The 17,795-nt window shown below is 43.2% G+C and overlaps 1 protein-coding gene across 2 annotated transcripts; it reads left to right on the top strand.

Moving 5' to 3' along the window:
* The first annotated feature begins 1,472 nt into the window (after positions 1 to 1,472).
* On the top strand, positions 1,473 to 13,255 carry TP53INP1 (tumor protein p53 inducible nuclear protein 1). Of its 2 annotated transcripts, XM_079300102.1 has the most exons (4): positions 1,473 to 1,593; positions 4,657 to 4,938; positions 5,441 to 5,792; positions 9,814 to 13,255. In XM_079300102.1, exons 2-4 carry the CDS (start codon positions 4,827 to 4,829, stop codon positions 10,061 to 10,063), a joined length of 714 nt encoding a protein of 237 aa, XP_079156228.1. In that variant the 5' UTR covers positions 1,473 to 1,593; positions 4,657 to 4,826; the 3' UTR covers positions 10,064 to 13,255. The 2 variants fall into 2 exon arrangements, with proteins under 2 accessions (XP_079156228.1, XP_079156229.1); XM_079300103.1 differs by lacking the exon at positions 1,473 to 1,593 and having other exon boundaries at positions 4,675 to 4,938; positions 5,444 to 5,792.
* Positions 13,256 to 17,795: the final 4,540 nt, after the last annotated feature.

Raw genomic sequence — 17,795 nt, 5'->3', positions numbered from 1 at the left:
TCTATCAACCAAGACACTTATGCTGCACACAGACTATTTTATTACAAAATGTTATTATTTTGTAATAAACCAAGTTGCACAGCACAACTGAAACTATGAAAAATCCTAAATTGGTAGGACATGTTGCATGTAAAATGCTGTTTGGCTACATATCACTGATTCATTTCAGCATCTTCTGAAGGACACATCTTTGCCCATCCAGCACTCACTGCAGTCTGAAGTGACTATTAAATTTCTGATATTCTCAGTTATATTAAGTGACTGAAGGTGTGCAGCACAGCCACACCAGCTCTCCTTGACTGTAACTTCGCTGTCTGGAAATTCCTTTCTGAGACATGAGCAGCTGAAAAAGTGCTGCATTTACATTCATTGCCTTTTTTTTTTTTCCCTAAAAAGATGGGGTAAGTGATCTAATGCATGAGTTTTCTACGGTTTACATCTGTGACTAGGTAACTTTACAGCCCAGCTAAGGTGCTCAGCCTAATAAATGTTGAGAAATGTGATTCTTCTCCAATACTCTGCTCCCATAAGACCCCGCTTGGAGTCCTGCATCTAATCCTCAGCACAGGAAGGACATGGACCTCAGTACAGGAGAGGTGTGAAGCACCTGGAGCAGGTCTAGCAGACAGCTACAAAGTTGGTCAAGGGTCTGGATCACCTCTCTTATTAAGAAAGGCTGAGAGAGTTCTGTTCAGCCTCAAGAGGAGGCACTTGAGAGGGGCCCTCACCCGTGTCTATCAGCCTCTGAAGGGAGGGAGTCAAGAGGATGGAGCCAGGCTCTGCTCAGTGGTCCCGGGCAATAGGACAAGAGGCAATGGCAGAAACTGATGCACAGGTAGTTCCACCTGAACACCAGGAAAAACTTCGTAATTCTTTGAGTGACTGAGCTGCCCAGTGATGCTGTGGAGTCTCCCTCACTGGAAATATTAAGAACCATCTGGACACAATCTTGTCCATGTGCTCTGGGATGGCCCTGCTTGAGCAGAGAACTTGGACCAGGTGACCCAGTGCGGTCCCTTCCAACACCACCTGTTCTGTGATTCTGTGACCTGTTGGGGCAAGTTCAGAGGAGTAACACCAAGATGATTGGAGGCATGGAGCACCTCTCCTGCGGAGAAAGACCGAGAGAGTTGGGATTGTTTAGCCAGGGGAAGTATCCAGGGAGACCATAGAGCTTTTCACAGTGAGGGTGGTGAGGCACTGGAACAGATTCCCCAGCGAAGCTGTGGCTGCTCCATCCCGGGAAGTGCCCAAGGTCGGGGCTGTGAGCAGCCTAGTCTGGCGGAGATGTCCCTGTCCATGCAGGGATTCGGGACCCCACCGCGGCACAGTTTTGGGACCCCACCACAGCCCCGCTCCCCGCCAGCCCAGCCCGCCGCGGGGGCGGGGCGAGGGGCGGGGCGGAGACATTTGGCCCCGCCCCCCGCGCTCCCCGCCCGCCCGTCACGTGCGTTAGCGACAGGCGGCGGCGGCGCCCATTGGCGGAGCGGCGGGGGGCGTGGCCGGCGGCCGGTCCGTCAGCTGCGCCGGGCCCTGACAACAAAGGGCTCCGCGGAGGCGGCCGGGCGCGGGTCTGGGCTGGCCGCGGTCTGGGTGAGTGCGCTCGGCGGGGAGCTGCGGGCACTGGGCGCGCTGTCGGTGTACCGGGCGCGGTGGTCTCCCGCGGTCGGCGCGGTGGAAAGCAGCAGCGGCGGAGCTCCCGTTTTCCTTTGCGCCCATCCCGGCTTCTCGCCGCCGGGAAGGCGCCGAGGCCGGGGGCTCCTGGCGTTTTCCCGGCTGTGGGCAGCCGGTGTTCTCGTCCGTCCGCCCCGGCAGCCCGGAGCGCAGCCGGGAAGGTGCGCAGCTGCTGCGGCCGTGCCGGTGGCTGGCCGCGGCCGTGTGGAGCCTCCTGGCGGCGGCCCGGGCTGGGGGCGCGGGGTGGCGGCTCGGCTCTAACGGGGATTGACTGGGAGGCGTCTCTTTTTGGTTCTGTTTTATTCTTGCTTAGCACGTACCTCATCCTTTTTGCTAGGTTAGAGACAAAAATACGTTTTTAGTTGCAGCGATACTGTATTGTTGACATTGGTTGGATGTGTTATCTGTAACAGCCTCTGAATCATTACTGTAGCTGAGTCAGTTGTTTCCAGGCTTGTGTTTTCCTGCAGCTGACAGTTCCTGTCTAAGAGCCTCTCTCGCTCTCTGTCCTGCTTTTCTCCCCGGACGATGGCCCTTGATAACAGCCGAACTTCTCTTTTGCTGTCTTGACTTGCACAATAGCACACAAACGTGGTGGCTTTTTTAAAGACGCTTGTCCGAAAGGATGTCAAAGCATCAACCGCTTTCTAAATGTGCCGTGGTTTTAAGCCCAGCTGGAGATGAAACCAGGACAAAATGATTCAGATGTTATTTTGGATCTTCCTTGGGGTGGGGGAAGGGAAAAATGGAACAAACTGCTTTTGATCTACAGAGAGTAATTTGTGGGTCAAAAGCTGAGGTTTGTTTCACTCACAGTCTTGGGAACAGTGATCTCTCTCTTATTTGTAGAGGTTAATTATTTTATGTTGCTGTGATGCCTTGGGAGCCTTTCTAGGGGAGTGTGAGCTCTCATCTTGCTCCACTCTGTGCACGGAACAAAAAGCCAGCCTCTGCCTGAAGGTACCTCCAGGCTTGTTCTAGGAAGGAGGCAACACACGTGTGTGGGAGTACAGGGAGAGCCATGCAATGGCTTACTAGTTAGCCTAAAGAAAAAAACAAACTCATTTTTTCATAGGCCTGGTGCCAGGAGACAGTTAGGGAAGGATGTGGAAGGTAACTGGAAAACTACAGACTTGAGGCTTTTACTTAGAGTTTATTTCCTTATTCGTAGTAAGCTCTGCCTATAACTGAAGCACTCAAACCTTCTCGAGAAGGTACTTAGGAACACTGTGGGCATTTGTCATTTCCTTAGGTAACCCATCCAGGGCTTAGCAACCTTAATGGTTAAAAGTGTTTCCTGCTAATAACCATTGCAAGTTGAACTTTGCTGCTGTTTAATGCCACTTCTGCTTGCTCTGGGAATAAAAGAAGGCAATAAATGTTTGCCTCTTTCTTCACAAAATTGACTACTATTGCAATTTTTTTTCTTCCCTCTATTAAGCTTTTCAATTTTTGAAATTGATTTTTCTTTCGACCTCTGACCATTTTTGTAGCTCTCTTTAGGAGAGACCTAATGTTTCATTTTCAAGTGTGGTCCTTAAAAATAGACCTGTATGACTATTGCAGCTGAGCCTGTTGTTTCTAATCTTGTGTTTTCCTGCAGTCAGTGTTTTCTCTTGAGGAAATAGAGTGCATAACTTCTTGAGTTTCACTGTACTTTTTCATATTGCTCCTGAAGACTACTTCAAATTCTGCTCCTATCCTTCTGTGCTGTCAGAATAAGGAGGAAGCTGCATAAATGTGTGCAGGAGTAGTGCTGCATGGAGCAAGTGCTTGTTCTTACCTTGAACAAGTGGGTGATGAGGTCTGGTTTCCTGGGATAAGATGACACAGGAGGCCCAAATGACTCTTCAGTGTGACCTGACAGTTGTAGGGTGAAGCAGGGTAAACTGGCCTATATAGAAGCAATATTCTTTATGGGTTGTATCTTTTAATACCTGTGTTTTTCTCTGTCAGGTGTCTTGCTCTCTTTCTGAATGCAGGCACTCATACTGTCTTACATGGATATATTCTTTTGTGTTTAATTATCAAATATATTTAATATGTAGTAATTCTGACCTGCTGTGATGATTCAAATATTGCTATGGGCAAAAATAACTTGTAGTTAAGTTGGGGAATGTTTTCCCCATAGTTTTTACTTTTTCACCTGCTTTAATGGGTTCTATTTATTGGCTTATACATAAATATCAAAGGCTGTAAGTGTGCTGATTTGAGATGTTTAAACATTCAGCTTCTTGGTACTAATAGAATTTTTCATGTTAGCTGCCCAATGCAGAGGGCCAGGCTTATAGTGAACAATTACGTGTAGATTTAAGGGAGTGAATTGAGAAGTAAGCACTGGGTTTAGTTAAAACATATCCCATACTTTTCCATGTTCCTTAGATTTAGGATACATTATTAGCTGGGTGGTTGCTGTGAGAATGACCTCACTGGTAACTCTGTGGTGTACTTTGAACCTGAAGACAGGATGTGCCTTGCTACTGTGTTAACTTGTAGTCAGCAGCCCTGAGATGTGTGTGATGGAACAGAGAAGAAACACTGCTTTGGGCTTCCCTGGGAGCTCTCAAAGGGGCTCCTCTGTATCAACACAGGAGATGAGCTGTCTGGAGTAAAAAATGTACCCTTGCCCTTGGTGTCTCTCTGACATGGAGGAAGACAAGGAGGGAGCTGGGGGAGTGTAGACACAAGAGTCCTGTACAAGAATCTTCTCCTTCCTTAGCAGAAAATGGGACTGACAGCTGAACAGACCTTTTCCTGGGGAGGAGGTCTGAAACCAAGGCAAGCAGCACCCAGGAGAGCCTTAGGACTGGGTTTTCTGTATGTATCTAGCTGGGAGGGGAGGGCAAATGTCAGTGAAGCTGTCTCTCCTGTTCAGGGAAAAATGTTCACCTTAGACTGCATTAACAAGGGGCTTTTAATTTGTTTCCCTAGGGATGCTACCTGTGGTTTTGTCATTAAGATCCTTGTCATCATTTTTTACAGGTTTCACGTAAACTGTTTACAAGTCATGCTTTTGCATGTCCTGTACCTAAGCTGATAAAGCATCTATGCACTTTAATCTCAAGTCTGTGCCACTCTGCTAGTAGTGTGAGCTGTGCCTTGAACCTTGGATATAAAGACTTACCAGCCAAAGTCTTGTTCCTGCCTTAGTAATGTTCCAGAGGTTAAATAACATGCTCATGGGAGAGATTGATAGCTTGTCCAGCCAAAAGCCAGAGTTCAGTGAGAAAGAAGATGACGAATGGATTCTGGTTGACTTTATAGGTAAGATGTCTGTCAGACATAAGTTCTGCCTTTGTCTTGCTCTGGTTCTTGCTTGTCTTACTTCCATGTGAATAAACCAGTAGCTTGGAGAAACTTTTATCTTTGCAAAACCAGTGTGGGATTAGTGTGTAGGGTGTCATCTAAACAAATGTTGCATGTTGTGTAAATTGATGAGAAAAATGATGTCAGGTTTATAAGCCTGACACAGGCTTCAGCAGAACCACTTGTACAAATAAAATATATTTGACTTGTTTTGCAATTATATAGCTTTACTGATAACGGTTCACATGACTAACATGGCTTGTCTGGAAGCTCCTTTTTCCCCTTCTCTGCCTTTTAAAAAGTAAAGACTTGTGTATGTGCTAACAGGGCTTTTTTTTTTTCTTTTTTTTTCTTTTTAAATTATTTTTTCATATGCCATTTCTGTCTCTGTGATGTTTTTGACCTGCTGCAATCATCAACCTCCATGGGTTCCTCTGCACTGATGAATGGTCCCCTACAGCAGACACTTGCACTAATTGCTCCGTGGAGGAAGCAGACATCGTTGAAGCATCGGCCACCGACAGCTCGCCTGTCTTCTCCTGCTTATCCTCTCCCCTGGAACACTTGCCAGAGGCCAGCGAGTCTTGCTTCATCCAGTTTGAGTCATGTCCTATGGAGGAGAGCTGGTTTATTACCCCTCCCCCATGTTTTACTGCAGGTGGATTAACCACTATCAAAGTGGAGACCAGTCCCATGGAGAACCTTTTAATAGAGCATCCCAGCATGTCTGTGTATGCTGTCCACAACACCTGCCACAGCCTTAATGAGACTGGATGTGGGGATGAGGAGTTTCACAACCCAGGTAGTCCCAGGTATGTCTGAATTCTCTTCTCAAGGAGCTCTGGTGCTGAAAATATCTGGTTTCTTCTTGATCAGCTTAGACACTTAATACTGAATTTTCCAGCTTCTTTCAGGGTAGGTGAACAAAGCATGAATACCACATAAGTTGTGTAGAGTAGTCAAGTGCCTTCCTGCTCAGAAAAATGTTATACAAGATGGCCATGTTGGCAAACAGTTTGGTATGTGTGTATTTATGGAGCCTTATTCCTCCCTTGCAGAGTATGTTCCAGTCCTGTGTAGACTGGTGGCAGTTAACTGTATAGCCAGTAACATAGATATGAGAGCACTTTGCCCCCTTCACAGCTTTGTGTGTTTTTCATAACTGCTAGTCAGTACCCTTTCAGTGAGTTTCACCTTGTGAGGTGAAACATAGAACTTTCATGATCCTGGCAGGGAATTGGCTTGGGTTTAGGTGGGAGGCTTCTTAGGTTTTATTTCATTCCTCAACCTAGTGATAGATAAGGACAGGATTAAGTTTACCCACAAGTGGCTTGTGAAGCAAAAGCAAACTGAAAGATTCTACAAAACTTAGTCCCCACAGTGTGAAAATATGTGCTGCAAACTTCTACTTTTAGCAAAGTAAGGAGTGCTTTTTGGTTTTGGGTCCTAAAAATCTGTCTGTGTGGGTTTATTGTAGAGGCATATTTGCCATGCACTGCCATTCTTTGGTGTTGCTGTATGCAGTTACACCAGTACAGTATACATGGCTGTATGCAAATAGAGTATTTCTGTGCCATCATGACCCCACACTTGTCCATGTGTTCATTGGTATTGAAATAATTGGGTGTTGGGTGAAACCTGGTTAATAACAAACACTGACTTTTCATACCATCTCATTCTTAAGTTTAGAAACAATAATACTAAAGAAAAATATCACAGTATTCTAAGCTTTGATATACAGGAAGAAATGAGTATAGGGGTTGAGTTGCTGTAGGTATTGACTTGTCTGATGAGTCCCTTGTCATATTTAGGTTTTTTCAAAACTTCAAAGAAACAGGTGACTTTGAGATGCAATGCTGCTCTATAATGTTGGAGTATAGTGCTGGTACTATTGATCTTGGTGTGGGATTTTTATAATTATTTGGGGAGGACAGATTATGATGTTAAGCATCAGGGTCTAGGTTAAGTTAAATTGGGGGAAGCTATGAGCAGACAGCACCTTTAAAATGAAAGTCTGAAGGAATGTGTAAGAGTACTGTAGGCTGCAAGGCATGACCTAGAAAAAGATAGTAAAGACACTTGATCTAGAATACCAATTTGCAGTGAACAGTAACACTCAAAAGTTTGATACTGACTTTTCAGGAACTGGGGATACTGGTGTAAATTTCTCCAGAGAAGAATCCTGTCTTGTGCTGCAGTTAAGCTGCTTTAATGTGTGGGGAAGCTAGAGGTGTGCTCTTCAGCTGGTGTGTCATTTTCTTCACCCTGAACTGTGTGCTGTTGCTTTTTCAGAGGATCTAGACTCTTGTACAGGGTATTTTATGTGACAGCTGAGATGAGATTTAAATCTAAAGCTGAGGTAGAATGCAGATTGTGGGAGCACTGGTTACACTGATATTGCAGTAAGTTTCAAAAGCTGTTATGAAGTCTCTAGTGGTTTAATGGTTGGCCATTTAATGTTGTAGGGCCAAGAAAAGCTGCTTAAGGCACACTGGCACAGTAAGTACTATTGTTTTGGAACAGTGCTTTTTGTTTGATCAGTCTGCTAGCAACACTGCTTCCTCTAGAGCCTTGTCTGCCAAAGCAATACTGGTTTTAGGACTAACCTTTGTGCCAAATGATTACTTGATCAAGCCTAACTACATCTGCTTTAACAAGCCAAAATGCTAAGTGCAGAAAAATTACTGAAATAATTGGGTTGTGGGTCTGAAGCCTTTAATGTTTCTTCTGAGGTGTGGTTCTGTAGCACAATGAGCAGGACACTTCTGCTTTCTAGCAAAATAGACACTGGAAGCACAGCAGAGAATGTATGTAGTGATGGTTGGCTTAAGACACAGCCCCTCTGAAATTCCATTTTGACAATATAATAGAGACTCATCAACCTGTACTCTCAGTGCATGGAGCTTGTTAGTGCTAGCATACCAAATGCACATAAGGTAACAAAATGCTGCATTTTGGAAGAGCATGTGGCTGTTTGGCTAATTCAAGCCATCTCTGCTATCCCAGTGTCACTTTATGAATACAAATAGAAGAGTGTTGGTTTGTAAAGCATTGCTGGAAGGGTATTTGAGAGCAGAGGAGGAAAAGCTTGAGTATCTTCAGCCAGCAAGTTTAAACCAGTACTTCTCCTTTTGTGGAGGAAATCTTTTTTAATTTTAAATTCCTTTCAAAGCAAAAGGATATTGTATAAACTTCCCTATTTGTCAGATTAGTCATATTTTTCCATAACAAAACCACAAGTTTGTTATTAACAGTTGCTGCCCTATGTTAGCTAAGGGTATACTTAGGAAATACAGGTTGCAATAACTGTGGTGTGGCTTCCTGGCTACTTAATAGCTTTCCCCAGAAAGGTTTCACTTGCAGTTCCACCTCCAGCACTGTTGGATGTACTAAGGGATCACTCCACATAGAAAAGAGTAGTCACATATTTGCAGGTACCATCATGTAAATTAAACTGGTGTAGTCTGCAAAGAATGTATTTACAAGGCACTGTGAATTGATTTGTGCTTGTTACTTACTTTTTTTGCTTCATATTTCAAGTGCTAGGTTTAGGACAATACCCAGTGAATAAACAGGGGAAGGCCAGCATGTCACATATGACTGTTCTGCAGTCTCTAGTCTTCAGTCAGTCATATCAAGCCACTCAAGGATCTAAAAGTAGGATAAGGATATTTAAAATAAGAAAAACAAGTAGAAGGGGGGAAGTATTTCTCTCCAGTGTGGAGTGGGAGGAGGCAGAAGAGCTTTCTTCATGTCAGGCACCTGCAGCTTCCCAAAATAAGGCTACAAAGGGTGTGCCATGGCAGACCTGACTTATGCCTACAGAGATGTCATACAATAATTGCAAGTTAAGCTCTTCCAGAAGAGACTTTATCATAAAGTCATGCTAGTGTTGAAAGACAGACTTCCCAAGAGACCTCTTGCTCATGCCTGGGCAAGCTCCTGATCTTGCAAACTTCTTTCCTGGGCACCACTGATCAGTTGACAGTTGAGTGGGGAGAGAGAAGGCAAGAAACTCTGCTGCCACAGGTCTCACACCAGCTCTAGCACTCAGATTAGGGGTTTTTGTTGCTTTTAAAATGGCTAGACTATTTTTAACTTCACTTTGGAAGTTTCAGGAAATGCCAGTGATTGTTCTGTCAAGTGGGGAAGTCCTTTTTCAATATGTCAGTCACTGCTTGCATAGGCTGCTGGTTTGTTTTCCACTAGTGCATGATGAAGCAAGGGTTTGCCAAAACTGCTGACTCACTGCTCATGAAATGCAGGGGGCCGGTTGAGGAACAATCCTTCTAAGTTATTTCTCATGTGTGTCACAACTGGTCTACCTTTCCATTCCTCTGCATGGACATTGTTTGGATTTACTTGTGTGGCTGATAATTGAAATGCACTTTTGTCAGTGTGCTTCTGTTTTCAGGCTGAACCATCTATGTTCATCATCTATGTTCAAGATGATTTTAACTAAACTTTGCCTAGTGGATTACTCTCAAGTCTCCTAAAGCTGGAGCAGTGTGACACACATTGCCTTATATTTCTGATTTGTGTTGCATCTTGGGCTTAGGGAGGTGGTGTGGGGGAGAAAGAGCACAGTAGAGTAAGACAGCAAAAGCCCTAAGGCTGTTGTGGGGCCCTCACACAGAAAGTAATTTGGCAGCACTACACATTACTTACCAGTGTGGTAAGTGGCTTGACCTCACCTCAGCCCAAATCTTTGTCCAGTAGAATAAAGGTACCCATTTGAAATGCTGGATGTCGATGTCCATGTTCTAGCCTTTATTTTGCTTGTTTTTCCAAAGTGCCTCAGTGGTGACTGATACCTGCTTGTTACATTTCTAGACTGGAGGCCCGAAATGAAACAGGACAGCGTGTTCACTGCTATGTCACGGCTCTTGCTACTAGTTCAACTTTTCTGGAAAAAAACAAGAGCTTTCGTCCTACCCACTGGATAAAAGAACATAATGAAAGACACTATCTCAACAGAAACAGTCTCCGTCGCCAGAACCTCAGCCGGGATTGCCACTCTCGGCAAATCAAGCACAACGGACTGTTTGTTCACCAGCCTTGCCAGCGTCAGTTCAATTACTGATGGTCCTCGTGCTTTTAATCTATGGTCTAATTGTTCCTTAGGTTGCTCTTGTTTTCATGTGTAGGTAAGTGTGGTCAATCTGAAGCTGATCGTCAATCCCTCGAACACAATCGTAACTAGTGTTGCATTATTTTCAAAAGACACATAAATCTCCAAACATCTTGCATCAAGTTCTAAATGTTGATGTTAAATATCAGTGTCTTGGAAGCCTATCAGTATGATAGTTTGTGTGCTATTTTATAAACTATGATGTATAGATGGGTTCTTAGTTGGTATTTTAAAGACACTTAACTGAGATGGAAATCAGTTACATTTTACATTAATCAAAATGGATTTAGAAAATTTGAGGTTAGACATGTGCTTTAATGACCAGTACTTGACAGCTTGTGTATCTGTCTGTATTCAGCATATATGATTATTTTCTAACAAGGAAATACTATAGCTGCCAGTGGATATTACATAGCTGCGTTGAGCTGTTTCAAGAAGGACATCTCATCTAAATTCCTAGAACTTACTTGTGTTAGTGGGGTCTGTGTAGCTGAGCTGGGTACTCAATATGGATATTGAAAGAGATAAATGTCCCACCAACGTTGTTACAGTACAATATGGCACTGGTGTTACCAATGTAGTACCTTACAGTGGAGTGGGAAGAAAAGAACCTTTGTTGTGCATCTGCACATTAGACAGAGACCTGAACTGGGTTTTACTAGGTAAAGTTTGAGTTTCTCTAACTATTTCTGTCTTTGAAGCATGTATTTCCCCCACCCTATCTCATTTAATCTTTAGTCTAGTTAAAGAAAAAAGATGGTGGATTGACTGCTCTTTTTATCCTATCAGTAGCTGACTGCTCTTCAAAGAAGTCACGCTGATGGACAGCTATTTGAGCTACAAATTGCTTTTAGATTGTCTCATATTTACAGATTGAAAGTAGCTCAGAAGTAGCTAGAAGGAAGCTTTTATTTGAAGTTCTCCTAATTTTCTCTCTCTATGAAAATGAAATCCAAGTTAATGGGGACTGGAAATGAAGGGCAGTGTGAGGCAGGAAGAAGTGGATGCTGAGCTAAACACAGCAATAACAGTGTATAAAAATTGGTTGATCAGCCATGGTTGTTCTCCTCGCCCACTGGAGGCAGGAGGACTGGGTAGCAATTCTATGGACCAACAGGAAAGAAAAGCCATTCAAAACTATCAAGTAGTTCTCTTAAGAACACTATGCAAGGTGTTCTGGAAGTTGGCAGGCACTGCCAAGTACAACTACAGGTAAAGTTCACCTGTTAACAAAAGCTGTGTTACACAGCAGCCAGTGGTATGCTGAACCCTGATAAATCAATCTGGGAAGCAGATTAAATGGATATGGAAGTAAGGAAGCAGAAATCTGCACTGAAACAAGAGGGGGAAGTAAAAGTAAGTTTATCTTCCTTTTTGCCAGTGCTTAATGTGACTTGCTGTTTTCCCTTGTATTTAGTGCCTAGGGCAATACAGTGTTAACATTACACTCAGCAGTGTCTTCCAGTAGTCCTTACACAGAAGATGGTATAAGGAGTCATGTGAGGAGCCTTTGAAATTAGGCAAGATCAATAATGTGAATTGTTCCAGACCTATGAAGTATATAAACTCATGCTTCAATTTCACTGAGGCAAAACCCCAACAATTCAGATTGACCTTGATGTAGTGGTACTGTTGCATGTTCTGCAGCTGGAATTGTTGTGGAACCTACTTTGCATACAGGGAACAGCATTTATAACTTGTTTCACTGCAGATATGCTGCTTCACTGCAATTAATATCACAAAGGGATGTTGAAAATAATTTAATGTACAAAAGCAAGAGGTGCTTTCCTGGATGCATTAGTTGTTTTTTTGGTTGTTTTTGTTTGTTTTTTTTTTAGGGGGGTCGTTGACAAATTGAATTCACATGGTCACTGAAGGAAAACAAAATTGGTCACATCATGAGTTTCCAAAAGAGATATTTTGTTACTGCTGTTTTAGCAGTATGTGCCCATGTCCATGCAACAATTCTCATGTGGTCCAAATACTTTGGTTTATCTGCAAATAGCTGTAGTTTCACCAGTCTCTTACTTGTTCACAAGTACTCTTACTTGCCTCAGATTATCTACCTTTATCACTCCAACTTTTTGTCTAGCTTAAACTTCCTTATCCTTGCTGCCAACTTTCTAGCTCAGGAAAATTCTTTGCTTTCCTGTATTAATTTCTTTATATAAAAGTAACTACTTTCCTTCAGCTTTAATTTTCTTAAAGTGCAATGAAGGAAGATGGAGTCTCCACCTCCCTGTGTTGGAAGGAGTAAGTAATCCCTTAACTCCTAAAGGGGAGATGGAGCTGAGAGCATAAGGCTCCCAGGCATTAAAATGAGAGCCTTGGTCTGTTCTTCTCAGTAGGCAAGTAAATGCAACTTTAGACTGCTCCTAGAATTGGGAGATACTGATCTTTTTATACTGCATTACTAGATGACTTTCTGGTGATGAAAACCTATATCTTTCAGGATATAAACTATTTTGTTGCACAAAGCTGTGCTTCTCAATTTGTAATATTGGAAACCATATTATTGTGTGAGATAGTACTGCATCAATGGCTTTTTGTTAATTTGTTTTACATATTTATGTTGGTCCAGCCCTGTTTTGTGCCTGGAGCTATTGGGCAATTAGATTTGTTTTGGTTTTCTGTTTTAATAGTAAGCTGTGTGGCTTTTTATATGGTTTTTTGAATTGTATTAAAGTGTGTGTTTTTTCTTGTAAAAGTGGAGGCCTTGCACTGTCTCATACTGATTGATATTCATGAATCTTGCAGAAATTGTATTTTCATATGTATTGGTCAATGGACAGATTTGCATTTTAAACTGTGCCTTCTACACAGCAAACTTGAAGATTCAAAAGGGACATTTCAGTTGGGATTAATACTGTACATCAGTCTATGCATATATGGCAGCTTTTCTCCAGAGCCACTTCTCTATTTGTAGCAGTCCTTTTGATATGGAAGAATCTGTGGCTCTTATTTTTAATAGCTTAACACAAGCTGAAAACAGACAAAATACAGCACTTTGCCAAAAAAAAGTAGCATTGCTTAACCAGTGTGTATTCACTAAAGTGATCTTCTGTATTTTGTTTTCATAGTGCATTCTGCACACTGTGGGGAAACATGATCTTAACTCTCAATAAAAAAATGGCCTATTAAAAATTGTCAGTGTGTTCTTTAATGTTACAGGTTAGTGAAAGTCCAGATGCCTGAGCATTTTGTTCAGGTGGCAGGTACAAGTACTGGGGGTCTCAGTGCTTGCTGTAATACAGCAGTTGCCCTGGGACTTGGTTTGCATTGCTGATCAGGTGATAATGAACATCTGAGCAGTGTTGCACATCTCTGCTGACTGCTGCCTTTCCTGATCAACATGCAGGAACTCTGTGAGTGAACAGGACAGAGATAAAAAACACATGAAGTGTGCATGGGGTGGGGGGAATTTTTTCTGTATCTTGGTTGAACCTCTCTTGTTTCAACTCATGCCCCACTGTCTATCATCTTCCTGCCATGAACTACCATAACTGCATTGACAGCTGCTGGTACAGGTATTCTGTGAGGGGGCAGAGATGTGCAGATGCCTGAGGATGGGGTTAGGAAAGGCAAAGCAAAGCCACCTACAGCTGAACTTGACAAGGGATGTGAAGGACAACAGGCCTTCCACAGGTACACCAGCTGCAAAAGGAGGATCAGAGGAAGTGTGGGGCTGCTTCTAAGTGGGACTACAATCTATGTGACAAGGGCATGGAGAAGGCTGATGTACTCATATCTTTGCCTTGGTGTCTACTGGGAAGACCACCCTTTGGGACTGCAGGTTCTTTATGCCTGTGGGAAGTGCAAAAGCAATGAAGATCAGCCCTTGGATGAGAAGTCTCAAGATAAGAAATGCACCATATACAGTTTTAGGGGATGCACCCATGGCTGGTGAAGGAGCTGGGTGATGGCTTTGTGAAGCTGTTCTTAATTGTCTGAAAGGATTTGGCAATGGGCTGGAGAAAAGCAAGTGTCCTTCCTATCCTCGAGGCAGACAAGAAGATACAGGGGAGCAAGACCATTCCCCTTGATGTCTGTAAAGGTAATGGAGCAAACAGTCCTGGAAACCATTTCCAAATTGAACAAGAAAGTGATTAGTAGTAGTCAGAATGGACTTATGAAAGGAAAAGCATGCCTAACAAGCAGATAGCCTTTTACAGTACTGAGCCTTAGATAACTGGCTTAGTGGATGAGGGAAGAGTGGTGGATGTTGTTAATCTGCCCTTATCAAGGCTTTTGACACTGACCTCCATAACATCTTCCCAAAGCAGTGAATTATGGACTGTGTGAAGCACATGGTGAGCAGGTGTGTGGAGAGCTGGCTGAACCCTGTGATCAGTGGCATGAAGCCAAGCTGAAAGCTTGTTTTCACTAGTGCACCCTATCAATGCAGGATCCTGACACTGTTGGAAACCTTCATTCATGACCTGGGTCACAGGGCAGAGTTGTTTATGCACCAGAGGGCTGTGCTGCTATTCAGAAGGACCTTAACACAGACAAAAGGGCTAACAGGAACCTCATGGAATTCAGTGTGGGGAAATACAAAGTCTTGTACCTGGAAGAATAAAAAAACCCAGCCACCAGGCCAACTGACTGGAAATCATTGTGACAGAAAGGGCCCTGGAGTCTTGGTGGACATGAAGTTGAGCATAAGCCAGCAGTGCACCCTCGTGGCCTCCACAACTCAGAGACTCCTGGGCTGCATTTGGGCAGGGTGTTGACAGCAAGGGGGGGGAGGTGATCTTGCCCCTCCACCCTGGGCCAGTGAGACACATCTGAATGGCATGTCCAGTGCTGAGCTCCCAGGATGAGAGGATGTGGATGTACTAGAGGGTATCCAGTAAGAGGCCAGGGAATAATAGGATTGAAAATGGAAATAATAGGAGAGGATGAGAGCTGGGATTGTCTAGGCTGGGGCAGAAAAGTCTGGGGAGATCTTGTCAAGGTGTATAAACAGCTGAAGGGGGCAATAAAGACAACAGAGCCAGACTCTTCTCTGGTGGTGCCTAATGAAAGGACAGAAGGCAGAGTGTGCAAGCTGAAATACAGGAAATCCTTGGATGTAAGAAATGGGCTCAGTGATCTTCTCCATGATGTTAGTTTGGCTTTTTCTGAAATTGTATGACTGAGTGGGTTTTTTTGCCCCCAGCCATTGGAGATCCTTGATCTCTGTGGCTTTCCAAAGATCATGGAGAATGGCTGTGAAATGACATCAGCCAGCTCTCTCAGCACATTTGATACAGACTTCCATGGATTTGTATGGGCTGAGCTGTTACAAGTAGTTTCTGATTTAACTCTCACCCACCAAACAAGCAGGGTGACAAAATGATCTATTTAACTGACAGCAGTGAAAAGGTATTTGTGCGACAAAGCATCCATCTTCCCAGAGCAAGAACTGAGTAAAAGCTTTCCCTTTGAAATGTAGATTTTGTCCTGTATGTTTATCAAAGCAGCAAGTCTATGCTGAAAGCTGTACAGTATTCTTCAGCAGAAAGTTTGATCATTATGCTTGTGTTTTTCTATCCACACAGATAACCTAACATAGATAAGCACATAATGTTCCTTTTGGGGGTGCTTATTTCAGACCTGATGCAACTTTTAAAATTTAGCTTGGACAGTCTCCAAAACTCCCATGAACTAGTGTTTTTTGAAACTTCTCTGTGCTGAAGCAAAAATGTTTGTATGAAGGGTTGTATCAATGTAAGTATTGGCTATAGTTCTCACTTCGCATTCTGATTTTTGTCTATGTAAATCCTTGTATGTCTCTGATAGAGTGCCTTCATCAGTGTTAAATGTCAGATAGAACCATAATTACTATGTTTCCTCATCAAATCATTCAGTATCTGCTTTCTTTGTCTCATTGACTTCTGGTGCATGTTTATAGCCACAAAATGTTGTGACTATTACTGAGTGATACTTGCAAGGAAGGTTCGGGCTTTTTGGAACATGTAGGAATGATTCATCAAAAGAATATTCTAATGCTGCTGTAGCACTTGTTCCCATGGTGTGATCATGATCTATCAGTCTTAGAGTAAGTGAGACTTAACAGGATGTGTTTTGCAGCCAGCTTTTTCTTGATGAAAATAATGTTCTGGAGTTACTGCTGTATAACTAATACTTCAGAAGTCTCTTGATTTATTCAAAAGTTCTGTGGGCAGACTGATAGATGAACACTCAAATACCTTAATAAGGGAAATAACTATTGTCATTTAATGAGTGAGCTAAGGAAAAAGAATAACAACAAAAAAACCCCCAAACTCCAAATAGATAAGAGTAACAAAACTAGGCTAGTGTCCAGGAGCAGGCTTCAGATCTCAGCTTGCAGACATGGGCTGTGCCACAGGTCTAACTTTTTCCTCTACAGACTTCAAATTTTTGTGTCTAAGCAAGGCAACTTAGGCAGTATAATAAAAAAATAACATTATGCACAAAAAAAAAAAAACTATCAGAGTGCTAAAAGAATTGTAGAGTCCCTGAAATGGGGCTCTACAGAGAATCAGCAGCAGAGAGAGCTGGAAATTAAAAGGGAGGCTTTTGGGATATATGTGGTTGTTGGCCAAGATCTGTCAATTTTTGCAAGGTAAACAAAGAGGATGAGATCTTAATTAAGAAAGGGAGGACTGACATAGGCAGACTTTGCATAAGAATCAAGGAGCAAACAAACAATGTGGATGTCATCATAGTCTATTACAGACCTGCCAGACAGAACGATGACATCAGCAAATTATTCTTTGAAGAACTAAGGGACACTTCCACACTTGTATCCTTATGGGGAACTTCAACCTACCAGAAATTAACTGGGAGCTTCACACAGCTGGTACAACCTGGGCCAGAAAATTCCTAAAAGACCTGGACAACAATTTTATGGAACAGGTCCTCAGGGTACTGACTCAGGCTCCCTCCTTGATCTGCTGCTTGTCAGCAGAGTGGACTCATGAGTGACTGGTGCTGTCTTGGCCACAGCAACCATGAAGTGATGGAGTTTAAAATCCATGTTGACAGGAGTAAAAGTGCAGCAAAACCTCAACTCTGGACACAAAGAGAGCAGACCTCAGGCTGCTCAGGGAATTAGTTAGAAAAGTCCTCAGGGAAATGTTTCAGTAGTGCTGGGGCCTGTCAGTGCTGGTCACTTTTTAAACGTCACCTCCTATGGGCACAGGAGCAGCAATTCCCCAGTGTCAGAAGTCAAGGCAGTTGGTTGAGTCACCATTCCAGGAGGTGTTCAAGAAAATGGCTGATGTGTCACTTAGTGCTATGGTTTGGTTCACAAAGTGATGTTCAGTCAAAGGTTGGGCTTAATGTTCTTGGAGGTCTTTTCCAACCTTAATGATTCTATAATTCTACAAATGTGTCTTGTATTAAATGGGGAGAACAACATGACATGGCTTCCATGACTGGTGACACACTGCCAAACAGCTGAATTAGTACACATGTTTTATTACTGGTAGGCAATTTGGGGTGGAGTTATCATCTCCTGCCTATCACCTTTGCCTGTGGAGAGATTCTTGGTGTCCCCTAAACATGACTCAGCCTGAGGCTATGGGGAATCATAAGTCTTATTCAGTAGGTGTTGAAAAGATGTTAGCTATGGTACTTGGAAGGTGGAGCATCAGCAGCAAACACCCTTCACCTTGCAGGCTTGAAGGAAAGTCCTGAGCCCAGGGCTGAGCAG

This window comes from Erithacus rubecula (assembly GCF_903797595.1).
Source record: "Erithacus rubecula genome assembly, chromosome: 3".
In the NCBI taxonomy this organism is placed as follows: domain Eukaryota; kingdom Metazoa; phylum Chordata; class Aves; order Passeriformes; family Muscicapidae; genus Erithacus; species Erithacus rubecula.
The sequence above is the reverse complement of the archived record's forward strand: the minus strand, read 5'-3'. Positions and strand labels throughout refer to the sequence as shown.